Source organism: Myotis davidii, unplaced genomic scaffold (genome assembly GCF_000327345.1).
Source record: "Myotis davidii unplaced genomic scaffold, ASM32734v1 scaffold198, whole genome shotgun sequence".
Lineage (NCBI taxonomy): Eukaryota > Metazoa > Chordata > Mammalia > Chiroptera > Vespertilionidae > Myotis > Myotis davidii.
In genome coordinates this window covers 1,834,271-1,847,893 of record NW_006291485.1, presented here as the reverse complement: position 1 = coordinate 1,847,893, position 13,623 = coordinate 1,834,271, and the positions used below count along the sequence as shown (strand labels likewise).

Genomic DNA, 13,623 nt, shown 5'->3' with positions numbered 1-13,623 from the left:
GACGGTCGAGCGCCGGCCTCTCTTCGGCAGCCATGGGAAACCTGCCAGAGGGCCGAAGGGCGCCGGCCGGTGCAGGCCAGATGTCGCTGGGAGGCAGGGGTGGGGGCTGGGCGAAGTTTTCTCTGATGGGCCCGGGAGGGCATACCTAGGAAAGCAGGTTCCTGCGTTCCCGGGGTGCGGGGGGGTCGGGCCCCTGGGGATGCGTGTTTTGAAGGGTCACCCTTTCCGATCTTTGGGCTTGTTTGGGAGCGGCAACCCCGTTGGTCGTATATCCTTCAGTCACAGAGACGCGGGACATGAGACTTGATGAACCCCGCACAAACAGAGCCCAGCCTGTGAGTGGTGGTCCGAGGTTTTCAGAGTCCCCCTCCCCAATATTGGAAGCAGGAGCTGTCCTTAGCCCGGGAGAAGTGGCCAAATGGGCCCGAACCCCCTCCGTGGAACAAAGAATTAGTGGGAGGCTTGAAGCCCATTCCCAGACAGTGGGCCACCTGCTGCGTGCCTTCTCCCTCTTTCCCCCCTGACTGCTGGAAGGAGCTTTTGTTTCTGAGCCAGCTTTGACGGTTCCCTCCCCTTTGCTTCAGGTCCCTGATGAAAGAGCCGGCAGGACACCTGCCTCCTGTTGAATGCCAGCTGGTGCTGCGGGGTATGCAGCCTGGTTGTGGGCCCAGAAACTGGCTGGGTGAGGCCAAGGAAAAGCAGAAGCAATGCTCCATCCTCCAGCCCTTGCGGGGAGGGGGAGAGCTAGGCTTTTGCTTGCCCCTTTTCGGAAGAAGGAGGGAAGTGAGCTGGGCAAGGACAGTGACTGGTCCAGGACGAGCTCAGACTCCAGTTTCCGGTTTCCAAAAAGTGCAGGGCAGCGACGGGAGCGAAACTGTGGGCTTCCAAACCTAGTTTACAGAATTGGCTGGAACCTTTAACTTACTCATTGACATAGTGGCGCTGCAAAAGTGTTTCTTAGGGACACATGTGCATTCTCCTCTGCTGTCATTTGCGGTGAGATCACTCCCTCGCAGGCTCTTTAGAAAACCTAAATCCTTTTGGTTCTGTCCTGGGTCAGTGGGGAGGCTTCAGAGTAGGACCATGTGCCCCATTTAATTCCAAGCATGCTTGTTTACTTGCTTTTAGATCCAAGGACCGAGGCAGGTCTCTCTGTTTCTAGTCCTTTGTTAATTTAACATCTCGGCAGCATCTGCTAGGTGTCTGGCACTGCTGGGTCCTGGCCATTCAGCTGGGAGTAAGACCCCGGCCCTCCCCTTCCAGGTGACAGCTGAGGCACCAGCCCTCACCCTGTTACTCCTGGGTTTTAGGTGGTGACCTGCTGAGAAGTGCAGGATCTGTGAGGGCTGGTGGTAGGGGTGCCTGGCAGAAGCTGGGGCAGGTTGGAGGGCCTAGCTGAGGAGGTGATGGCTAGCTGAGCCCTAACAGTGAAGCTGGGAGGAAGAGCAGTCCAGGCAGTGGGAACACCATGAGCCTGTGCAGAGGCCTGTGGTAGCGGAGAGCAGTCTGCAGCTCAGGAGCTGGACCAAGGCCAGCATGGCTAGAGCATCCTCATCCCCTCCTGCCTGGGAGCGTGTCAGAACTTCAGCTGAGTGAGGCCCCGGCCCCGAACATAGGGGTCTGGAGGTGGGGGAAAGCTCCAAAACGGGCTGGGCAGATGCAACTTCAGGCTTCCCATGGCTGCACTGAAGAGGTGAGGGCCTGAGATGGGAGAGGAGGGGGGCACGGAGTCCAGCTTCATTGCAGGTCTCTGGCCTGAGTGACCCGACAGTTGTCCCCCTTTCTCCCAGTGGTGGGAGATCTAGGGGGGATGTGATGGGGAACCGTGGTGTTTTCCTGGAATGTGAGTTCCTGGCCCCCTCACCACCCTCTGGAGACCCCTTCTGAACCCAGCTACTGGGGAAGAGCATGGGTAGATTTTCCTGATTGTCTTAATGCAGTGGGGGCTGAGGAGTCAGATTAGACCTGGCCCTGAGTTCTAGCCCTGCCCCTAGGACAGTGATGGTGAACCTATGACACGCGTGTCAGAGGTGACATGCGAACTCATTTTTTTGGTTGATTTTTCTTTGTTAAAGGGCATTTAAATATATAAAATAAATATCAAAAATGTATAAGTCTTTGTTTTACTATGGTTGCAAATATCAAAAAATTTCTATATGTGACATAGCACCAGAGTTAAATTAGGGTTTTTCAAAATGCTGACACGCAGAGCTCAAAAGGTTCGCCATCACTGCCCTAGGGGCACGCAGGCCTTGAATTCTTGTCTTCCTCCAAAGAATGGTAGTGAGTAAATGTCTCCTTTGACGAATTGCCTTGCAGGAGAGGGAGTGACCCTATGGACCATCCCTCGGGGGCTCATCCACCCAACCCTCCATCTTTTTTTTTTTTTTTTTCTTTTTGGTTCCCTGACCGGGAACCGAACATCTTGATGATTTGTCTGAACTTCACTCCCAGAGTCTGCTGAGACTGGGGGTTATGGAGTAGAACATCTGGCTGCCCCGTGTTTTCTTTGTGAAGACAGTCCCTGCTTGACATTTTCTATCCAGGCAGGAAACTGAGGACTTGAGGAAAGTTAATTCCCTGACCTAACGAATAATTTTTTGAGAGGATTTTTCCAAAAGATCTCATTTGAAAGTAGAAGTAGACTTAGGAAAACCAGAGCAGCAGATCATCTACTGATGAGAAGCAGGTGTAGGGCAGGACCAGGTCCAAGGCAAGTGTCTGTCTGTTTGCATCTCTTCAGACCCCCAGGCTCCACACTGGGCACAGGCTCCCAGCCCACAACCAGCTGGGCTCCCAGGTAGGCCTACTCCAGAGAATGGCTGAGGGCTCATTTGTTTTCTCACTAAATGTCAGGGATGTCTTAATCTGTCAGTACAGATCTGCAAAACCTGTTTTGAAAATTGAGATATAATTTCACATTTCATACAATTCACCCTTTACAAGCTTACAATTTGGCAATTTTTAGTACATTTCACAACATTGTGCAACCGTCACCATTCTAGTTCCAGACATTCTCATCCCAAATCAAAGCCCTCTACCTATTAGTGTCGCTCCCCATTCCCTCTCTGAGCCCCTGGCACTTGTTTTAAACAGCTTTATTGAGATAGGGTATGCATACCACAGAAGTCACCCATTTAAAGTGTACTATTTTGGTATATTCAAAGATACAGCCATCACCACAGTCAATTTTAAGACATTTTCATCACCCCCAAAGGAACCCCAATGCCCTATTCTCCTATCCCCAGCCCTGAGCAACTGCTAACCTGTGCATTGTGTTTTGTTTTAAAAATATTTTTTTTCTTGATTTCAGAGAGGAAGGGAGAGAGAGAGAGAAACATCAATGATGAGAGAATCATCGATTGGCTGCCTCTTGCATGCCCCCCACTGGGGATCGAGTCTGCAACCTGGGCATGTGCCCTGACCGGGAATCAAACCGTGACCTGGTTCATAGGTGGATGCTCAACCACAGAGCCACACCAGCTGGGCTCTGTTTGATCTCCCTGTTCTCATTCATGTTTAAAGTCAACGGCCACGGGTGGAAGTGACTGGAGGCAAAGAAATGTTGGCAAGTGTTTCGAGTGGGTTCCTTCCCTCTGCCTTCCCATTGCCCTGGGCACATGGGCTGGGTGCTCATATCTGCCAGCACAGAGCATAGTATAAAAGTGGGTCTTCCAGAAGAGTCCTTAGCAGCCTTAGGCAGTAGGGCACTCTGCTAACGCACCCTGTCCTAGCTGAAGTGGCCAGGCCAAGGGAAGAAGCACAAGTTCCTGCAATAACCTTACCCAGTAGGGGGTGCCAGCAGGGCTGCCTGAGCTGAGTGTGCCATAGGTTTCCTTCTGGCTGGAACGACCCGTCCTGCCCTCCATTGTCCCTGGTTTGCTGTGTGCCTGGACACGTGAACAGGACTGGAGGGGGCAGGTGTGGACTGGCTCAAATTGGGGGCTTATCTCCAAGGTTTCCCCATGCCCATTGCAGTTACCCCTCCATCCTACTCTTCAACCCCTGGCACCTACAGATCTACTTATACTTGTGGATGTGCCTGTCCTGGGCATTTCACATCAATGAAATCACACTGTGTGGCCTTTTGTGTCTGGCTCCTCCCACTGAGCATCATGTCTTCGAAGGTTCATCCACATTGTAGAGTGTCAGTGCTTCCCTCCCTTTCGTGGCTGAGTAGTAATAGCGTGTGGATGGGGTCATGTTGTGTCTATTCATTAGCTGGTGGACATCTAGGTTGTTGCCACTTACGCCTATTGTGAATCCTGCTGCTGTGAATATTTGGGTTAAATTTTTTCATGGATGTATGTTTTCATTTCTCAGGGAGATACCCAGGGGTGGGATTGCTGTTTGGTCCTTTGAAGAGCTGCCAGACTATTTCCAAAGTGGCTGCACAAGTCTTCATGCAGGACTGTTACTGCATGCTGGGTCCTGTGCTGTCCTGTCCAGCGTAGTGGCGTTGACCTTGCTGCACAGTGGCCCTGTGGGTGGGTGTTGTTCCTCAGAGCTGAGCAGGACGCCAATCTTCACAGTCAGGTCATCACAGCTCCTGCTTTCCAGCTTTCCCAACAGGTCACGCCTGAGCAGTTGTTGGGGTCCTGGTCCCGAATCTTAACATGAGATTTTACTGGCCCCCAGGAGCCCCTAGTCCCCAACGCCATAACCACTAGAAGGAGACTGCTATCAGGGCGTGTCCCTCCAATACCTGCTATCATTGGGTCTGGTCTCAAGATGCTCTGAAAATGACAGTCGGGCTCTCAGGGCTAGGCCCCACCACTCTGTAGATCCAGGTGCTCATCTCTGCTCTGGGCCTGGAGTTGGGGGTGTGGGGTGGCCCGGCGCATCCTGCAGCCACTGACTCCTCTCTGGCCGCAGCCCGAGTGGGAAGAAGTTCCGCAGCAAGCCACAGCTGGCGCGGTACCTGGGCGGCTCCATGGACCTGGGGGCCTTCGACTTCCGGACGGGCAAGATGCTGATGAGCAAGATGAACAAGAGCCGGCAACGGGTGCGCTATGACTCCTCCAACCAGGTCAAGGTGAGCCACCCTGCCCTGCTCCACCCCATCACAATGGGGCGTGGCGATTCACCATTTCAGACCCACCGTGGTGGGGGAAAGAGCTGATACTGAAATGGAGTTTACTGCTGTTGAAGTAACTATTTGCTGAGGGAAATTTGGAGGCCACAGAAAAGGAGAAAAAAGGAATCGTGACTCTGTCCCTTGAGAGGTCTCTGGCTGCTTCTGGTGCTTGTTGCACTTTCCTTCCCTGAACAGTGTCTTCAACAGCTGACAGTCCACATGGGTACCCAGTGACCCTGCGTGTGTCCCCAGTCTCTGATGACAGGTTCAGTGGGACTTTGAACCTGTCTCTGCCCTGGCTGCTAGACAGCTAGGCAGGGTGCCCCCAGGCTAGTACTTCACAGAGAATGAGGCACAAGAGGCAAGGACAGGGCCAGTGTGTGTACTGAGCCCCACTGACGGCAACGAATAGGCAGGGACTGGACTTGGCATCTCCTGCAGGTCTCTGGGTGCCACAGGGTGTGCTAGAGACTGGGAGAACACAGGAGTCAGGCTTCTGGAGAGTCATGAGGGGCCTTGTTCCTGTCTCCACAGGGCAAACCTGATCTGAACACAGCCCTCCCTGTCAGGCAGACAGCATCCATCTTCAAGCAGCCAGTGACCAAGATCACCAACCATCCCAGCAACAAGGTGAAGAGTGACCCCCAGAAGGCTGTGGAGCAGCCCCGGCAGGTGAGCACATACCCTGCACACACCCTGGCCAGGTCAGCCCAGCCCTGAATCTACTGTTCCCTCCAAGCTGGGTCCTCTCTTTTTGAAAAAAATAACAGGCTTAATTCAGTTTCTTTTTCTTTTCTTTTTTATTGATGATTTTAGAGAGAGAAACATCGATTTGTTGTTCCACTTATTTTATGCATTCATTGGTTGATTGTTTTATGTGCCCTGACCAGGGATCTAACCCACAACCTTGACTTATCAGGACAATGCTCTTATTAAAAAAAGGACAGTGCTCTAATCAACTGAGCTACTCAGCCAGGGTATCAATTTATTTTTCTTTCCTTTCTTTTGGTAATATGTTTTAATTGATTTTAATTTTAATTTTTAAAATATATTTTTATTGATATCAGAGAGGAAGGGAGAGGGGGGGAGATAGAAACATCAGTGATGAGCGAGAATCACCAATCGGGTGCCTCCTGCACACCTCCTACTAGGAATCGAGCCCACAACCCAGGCATGTGCCCTTGACCAGAATCGAACCCAGGACCCTTCAGTCCATAGGTTGACACTCTATTCACTGAGCCAAACTGGCTAGGGCTATTTTAATTGATTTTAGAGAGAGAGAAAGGAAGAGGGATAGAGAGATAGAAACATTGATCAGTACTTCCTGCATGCCCCCTACTGGGGATTGAGCCTGCAAGCCAGACATGTGCCCTGACCTAGAATCGAACCAGCGACCTCTTTGTTCATGGGGTCAATGCTCAGGCATTGAGTCACACCAGCCGGGCTCAATTTATTTTTCTTGCATAAAATTATGTGGTGGCCACAGCTGGAGCTTGGGTCCTCTGCACAGAAACTCTGGTGTGGGTCTTTACAAGATGGTCAGTGACAGGGAGACTTGGTGAACACAGTCTCTTTCCAAAGGCCAGGGGTGAGATAACTGTAGGTCTTAGAGGAAGCATCAAAGGTGGCTTTGGCAAAGTTGCCCAGGGTGATAGTGCAGCCTCTGGCCAAGGTGTAGCAGTCGTCGAGACTGTGCCAGTGCCCCTGGGGACGGGACTGAGGCACACCAGCACAGAACTACAGTAGCTAGTCATCTTGCAGGGGACAGTGTGGGGCTTGCTGATCTTGTTACCCCAGTAGCCTCACCACAGGGATAATAGAGAGCTTGGCTAGGGCGGTGGCTACTTCCTTTGAACACTAACACCCAGACCAACAGGGCCATTGTAGTCCCCAATGGTGACAAATGCCTTGAACTGGGTCTTCTGGCCAGCGGGTGTCTGCTTTTACACGGGCATAATCTTCAAGACCTTGTCCTTGAAGGATACCCCCAGGAAAAATTCAGTGATCTCCAATTCCTTGATGAGCAGGAGAAGAGACAGATCTCCTACAGGGACTTGATCTTCGTGTACTTGACCAGGCTGCTCAGCGTGGTGACTGGGTCTACTCCTTGTCCTTGGCCTTGCCTTTTCGAGCTCTGCGGCCTTCACCCTGACCCTACCCCAGCCTCGACCTCAGCCCTAGATGCCACTGCCAGATCCTCCATGGAAGCCTCCCATTCTAGGCCCCAAGACCTCCAGGCCCTCCTGCAGCACCAGCATCATCCACCATTTGGTGTTTTCCTCGCAGAAGACGCTCAGTCCACTCTTCAGAGCCTACATTTGTTGGGTCCCTCAGCCCAAGTGCAGTCCGGAACAGTCAACCCAGAACCTAGTTCTGTGCAGAGCAAAGCCCCCACCCCGGCCCCACCCACCATGCAGAGGGCTGCTGGGGCACTTGGGGCTTTTTCTGGCCAATGTTTTATTTTTTTAAATATTTTTATTGATTTCAGAGAGGAAGGGAGACGGAGAGATAAAAACCTCAATGATGAGGAAAAATCATTGATCGGCTGCCTTCTGCATGCCCCACATTGGGGAGCGAGTCCACAACCCAGGCATGTGCCCTGACTGGGAATTGAATCGTGACCTACTGGTTCATAGGTTGACCCTCAACCATTGAGCTACGCCAGCTGGGCTGGCCAATGTTTTCTTGAATAAATGGTTAAGTTTTGTGGGGGAAAGGGGTTTAAATAAGATCATACATAATGGATGTATAACCTGCTTTTCAAAAAATGAGAATTGCCGGTGTTTTCATACCTATTTACAAGCATCCACACACTGTATGGTAGGGTGTGTGGGACAGTCTTTTGGGAACATTGCCGCACATCTAACATCCTGGGTCTTTGTCCTGCCAAAAACTGGAGTTGGCGTTTCTCTGCTCTGGGAAGATGGGCCTGGGTGTGGATCCTGCTGGGGCCATGGCACCCTCATTTCTCAAGCTGGGATGTCAGCAACCCAGCCAGGGTAGGGGTTAGAGGTCATGCTGAGACCAACCACTGCACTACATGTGGACGGGCTTTAGCCATCATCGGACGGCTATGGTTCACCTGTGCATGGGGGTGCCTTGCTGTCTTGGCCTCACATCTGTCTGTCCGGCGGCAGCTCTTCTGGGAGAAGAAGCTGAGTGGCCTGAACGCCTTTGATATTGCTGAAGAGCTTGTGAAGACCATGGACCTCCCTAAAGGTCTGCAGGGTAAGCCCAGACCCCAGGACGGGTAAGGGGAAGCTGGGAAGGGGGCCTCCAACCTCCAGCTTTGGGTCAGAGGGGCAGACACCTGATATCTGGTCCTGGAGACAGCTACCCAGAGCAGAACACATCGGGCGGGAGGTGGCGAGGTTGGGGGAGGCACTGGACCAGCAAGATGCATCTGTCCTGGAGGGTCCTGGAAAAATTTGGGGTGTGATTTTGCTCCTGCACCATAAACACAACCGTCCATCCCTGAGCACGTAGAGCTCCTTTTCTGATGTGAGAGCAACTGCCTGCCCATAAGGGGGGTTTGGGGACAACATCCGAGTTGAGGGACAAAGGCCAGTGCCTGGTGGTGACGGTACCTCCTGCGCCCCTGCAGGCGTGGGCCCCGGCTGCACAGATGAGACCCTACTCTCGGCCATAGCCAGCGCCTTGCACACCAGCACCATGCCCATCACCGGCCAGCTCTCGGCTGCCGTGGAGAAGAACCCTGGAGTGTGGCTCAACACGGCCCAGCCCCTCTGCAAGGCCTTCATGGTGACTGACGAGGACATCAGGTAGCTGCTCTCCCACCCACCCTCTCTGTGCTCCTGGCCGGTGTGTCTTCGAGCCTTCAGGGGTAGGAGGCCTTTGAGGGCCCTGCTGAGGGGTGGGACACTAGCTGTGGCACAGAGGAGGAGGCTCTAGAGAGGCAGGAAGTGGGCACATGACAGGAACAGGAAGTACGGAGTGAGAGGTGAAGATAAACACGTCCTAGGGCTTTAGTGTGGACCTGAGTTGGTAGTGCCCAGGTGCAGATGGACTCGGAGTGAGAGGCGTCCATTTGCTGGAACCTTTTGGGAAGACCTGGTAAGGAGGTGGTTTGAACTGGCACTGGCAGGAAACGTCAAAATGCTGAAAGGATAAATACACATCCTTTAAAACCTTAAATGTCAGCGCAAAACTTAAAATGTTTTGTGAGGTCTGCCCTAGCTGATTTGGCTCAGTGGATAGAGTGTTGGCCTGTGGACCAAAGGGTCCTGGGTTCGATTCCAGTCAAAGACACATACTTTGGTTGCAGGCTCCTCCCTGGCCTGGGCCCTGGTGGGGGTGTGTGTAGGAGTAACCAGGTGATGTGTTTCTCTCACATTAGTGTTTCTCTGTCTTTCCCTCTCTCTTCCACTCTCCCTAAAAATCAATGGAAAAATATCCCCAGGTGAGGATTAACAACAACAAAAGTTTCATGAGGTGAAGGGAAGTTAAGAAATTTAGGAGTCCCCCTCCCCCCACAAAAAAAGGGCTGGAAACCAGAGCAGGCATGGCCTGATTGGTGTATGTGCTGGGTTGTAGGTTTGTGGGCTTCCTGTCTCGGAATTGGGGGTTCAAAGCTTTGGGATATAAGAGAAGCCCCTATAAGGTGAGGACATGGAACTAAGATACCACACCACCACCCCCAAGTCTCCCATGCCAGAGAGTCTGCCCAAGAGAAAGGGCAAGAGAGGGAATTGAAAGTATAAAAAAAGAACGTAACTCCAAAAAGACTGGAAGGATTTTTAAAGCTAAGCAGAACTACAATTAGAAGTCACTAAAATGAAAAATTTAAGTCATGGGTTAGGCAGTGGATTTGGTCCTGTCTGGAGAGGCGAGTAGCCAGCTGTGCAGAGAAGACAGTGGTATGGAGAGAAAGGACGCCCCCCACACAGGACAGGGACAGGGCCAACATTTATTAGACCTGGCAACAGACACAAACGTTAGATTCATGTTATAGTAAAAATACAGAACTTGAGACAAGATGGATTTTAAAAGCCACAGGGAGGGGAAGCAGATGGACAAGCAGACCAGGCTACAGCCGCTTTCTTTGCCAAAAGACAGAAAGCCAGCCCTAGCCAGTTTGGCTCAGTGTACAGAGCGTCGGCCTCTGGACTCAAGGGTCCCGGGTTCGATTCCAGTCAAGAGCACATGCCCGGGTTGCAAGCTCTGTCCCCAGTAGGGGGCGTGCAGGAGGCAGCCAATCAATGATTCCCCCTCATTGATGTTTCTATCTCTCTTCCTCTCTGAAATTAATAAATATATATTAAAAATAAAAAAAAAAGACGGAAAGCCATTTCCCACCTAGAATTCTCTACCTGCAAACTGTCATCCACAAGACAGGTGACACTGGCTAGGCAGTGGACTGGGCACTCAGTGGTCTTTTTCCCCTTTGCAAACCCCACTCAAGTGCTAGCGAAAGAACTTACACATGTGCACTAGACCAGAAGAACCAAGCAGACAGGTGACCACCTATTCTGGGAGGAGGAGAGCCATCAGGCAGACCAGAACGACCAGAACCGATTGGGGTAGTGCCTGTCAGGAGGTGGGGAGACAGGGTGGTGGAAAGAGGGAGTGAGGCAGCCAGTGGAATAGGAATAGAGTGAGCACTCCCAGCCCCTGGGTCTGCCATCTGGAAGGCTGAGTCCGAGCTACCTGCTCAAGAAGGGAGTGTGAGCCACAGGCCGGGGCTGGAGGACCCTCGGGCCCCAAAATCAGTAGCCCATGTATGTCTGTGCATCCCACCCTCCTGGCCTCGCACCCGGTCTCCCCGGATCGGGACATTCCCTGTCAGCACTCCATGTGTCTCCAGGAAGCAGGAGGAACTGGTACAGCAGGTTCGCAAACGGCTGGAAGAGGCGCTGATGGCTGACATGCTGGCCCATGTGGAGGAGCTGGCCCGGGATGGTGAAGCGCCGTTGGACAAGCCAGGTGCGGAAGAGGAGGTAGAAGATGAAGAGGATGAGGAGGAGGAGCCTGACCAAGACCAGGAAATGGAGCACATGTAGAGCAGGTGCAGGTGGACCCCAGGCTACAGCATGTGCTTGGGCAGTGACCACGGGGAAGAGACAATCCAAGAGCTCTTGGACCTGTCCCAGGCTGGGCATCGGCTGTGCTAGGAGAGCACCTGTCTCCCTGTCCTTCCAGAGGCCCTGCCCAAGCCTCAGCCCCTGCCCTAACGGGACCAGGCTTGGGGGGAAGGGGCCCTCCTCCCTTCCCAGGCATGTCCACTCCCCTGGCCACTAGGACACCTAGGGTCATGGCTGGAGGATGGTCCCCGGCCCTGCAAACCCCCACGTTTGCTCTTCTTTGAAGGGCCAGACTTCTGAAAGTGCTGGTTGCTCCTTGGCCCTGCCTGCAGGGATATGGCTCCTGGATGCAACTGGGCCTCTGGACTCACTGTCGCCATCCTGAGCTCAGAAGAGGGTTTTTGAAACAGGCTTACCTCCCGATCTTGAGTGTGAGGAACAATCCTCTGGGCCAGACTGTCAGCCCTCCCAGAAAGGGTGCAGGGTGGTTCCCCGAGTGCCCATCCGGCTGAGCAAAGCCGTGACACTCAAGAGTGTGTCTCAAAGAAAGCGGCACAGCCCAGACGTTTTCCTTCAATAAATCGGTGGTACAAACGAGGCTGAACGTCCTGTAACTTCTTTACCTTTTGTGTTTGCTGGACGAGGATGTGAAATGTGGACTTCATCTGAAAACCTCACTGTCTGGCCTGGTGGGTCCTGCCAGAGGGTCAGCCACCAGCATCTGAAGAGGACTGCTCATAGCCAGGAGCACCGTAGGGCTGACCCGTGTGCCTCAGTTTTTCCTTGTATAACAGGTACAGCTAATACCCAGCACGCTGGGCTGTGAGCTGTCATGTGGCCTGGCTGGAGCTGCCACTGGGGCCCAGGCTCCTGTGTGTTCCTGTCTAGAGTTGTGTTTCATGGCCAAGCATTTCTAAGTGCCACACCCAGAATAGTGGTCTCTGAGAAGCACTGGGGCGAAGATCATCACAATCTTGTCACTTCACTCATCCCCTACAGCCCTAGTGCCTTGGGATTGATCCTTGGTTGGGGTGTGAAGGGAGGCAATATTGGTTTCTCTCTCTGTCCTAACCAACAGCTTGTGACGGCAAAGATCCTAACTGCTGAGTCATTTGGCCAGACACCCGGGACAGTGTAGGTATGGGCATGTAGGTCAGGGGTGCAGGGTGACATGGGACCCCTCAGAGCTGTGAGCGGTTGCTGCCATCTTGATCTTCCAAGGATGCTGGTGCAGTCAAACTGACCACATCCTTCCAAGTCAGGTTGAAAAATCCTGAGAACCAAGAAGGCTGCCCTGTACGGGTCCCAGTGCCTGTTGGGAGGGCCTGAGGTCCCGTGGCCATGAGTCCTCTGTCCCTCAGGTCTGAGTAGAGGGGCTGCAGGGAGGTTACTGTGGGTGACAGACAGAATAAAGCCATCTTGGGTGAGCATGGTTGGAGCCTGGGTTCAATCTGAAGAATGGTGTTTGTTTCTGAGCAAAACGGGCCTCATCTGGGCCCGCCAGGCCTGCATCCTGTGGATCATCAATTCTGGGCTGGGTGGTAACGGGATCCGGAGGGGCCGGCCTGTCCCAGAGGGTGGCAGATTTCCCCATAGACTCCAAGGTGGAAGCCTGACAGTACCAGCACTGTTAGCATAAAGCCAGATGTGGGGGCTTCCAGAAGATTTGGGACTCCCGACCTACTGGTTGAAGACGGGGGGCGGGGGGAGGAGGTGGTCTTCAGGGCTGGGCACACAGGGACATGGCTGAGTCTGGCCTTGGGGACCTGAATTGGACCTTCTGCACGTCAGTTCACAAGGCTGGTGCAAGAGCTGGGAGAACCCTGATCCACCTGCCTGCCCCCCCAGGTCAGGCTTAGTGGCCTGGACCCCCTCCTCATCCCCACATGGAGTCTCTGTTCATCTTTTTGTCTCCCCTGCCCCCTCCCCACTCTGAGTGTCCCCTCCGCATGCATTGTCTACTCTGCAGACAGCCCTGCCCACCCACCAGAACTGGTTCCAGCTTCCAGAGGGAAAACTTGAGGCTCAAGTTAGCAACTTGCCTAGGGGCACCGTTTGGAAGAACTTGGGTCTTCATGACTCCAACACAGTGTTTGTGCCCAGCCTCTGGCCACTGAGAGGCCCTCAGCAGCCACTGACCTCAAAAAGGACAAGAGCCTGGGTCCCTGGAAGGACTCAGTGGTTCTGTGTGAGAATGGGATGCCCCAGTCCCATCATAGAGCCTTTCCTGACACTTTCCAAGCTTGAAAGTCTCACCTGAATTTTTTTCTCCCCAGCGAGACTCCCAGAGACAAGGGTGCCAGGGTTTCTGAGCCAACAGTTTAGGGCAGGGGTCCTGAAACTTTTTTTTTTAAATATATTTTATTGATTTTTTTTTACAGAGAGGAAGGGAGAGAGATAGAGAGCAAAAAACATCGATGAGAGAGATATGTTGGAGGTAGTGTCTTCCTGGTTACTTGGTTTTCTCCTGGGTCTGGATATTTCTTGAGATCCTGGTGCCTGGCT

The 13,623-nt window shown here is 52.9% G+C and overlaps 1 protein-coding gene across 3 annotated transcripts; it reads left to right on the top strand.

The window, feature by feature from the left end:
• Positions 1–611: 611 nt before the first annotated feature.
• MBD3 (methyl-CpG binding domain protein 3) lies at positions 612–11,716 on the top strand. Of its 3 annotated transcripts, none has more exons than XM_006764818.2 (6): positions 612–646; positions 4,876–5,035; positions 5,612–5,749; positions 8,215–8,305; positions 8,682–8,859; positions 10,902–11,716. In XM_006764818.2, exons 1-6 carry the CDS (start codon positions 627–629, stop codon positions 11,095–11,097), a joined length of 783 nt encoding a protein of 260 aa, XP_006764881.1. In that variant the 5' UTR covers positions 612–626; the 3' UTR covers positions 11,098–11,716. The 3 variants fall into 3 exon arrangements, with proteins under 3 accessions (XP_006764881.1, XP_015420132.1, XP_006764882.1); XM_015564646.1 differs by having other exon boundaries at positions 612–682; XM_006764819.2 differs by lacking the exon at positions 612–646 and adding an exon at positions 3,430–3,581.
• Positions 11,717–13,623: the final 1,907 nt, after the last annotated feature.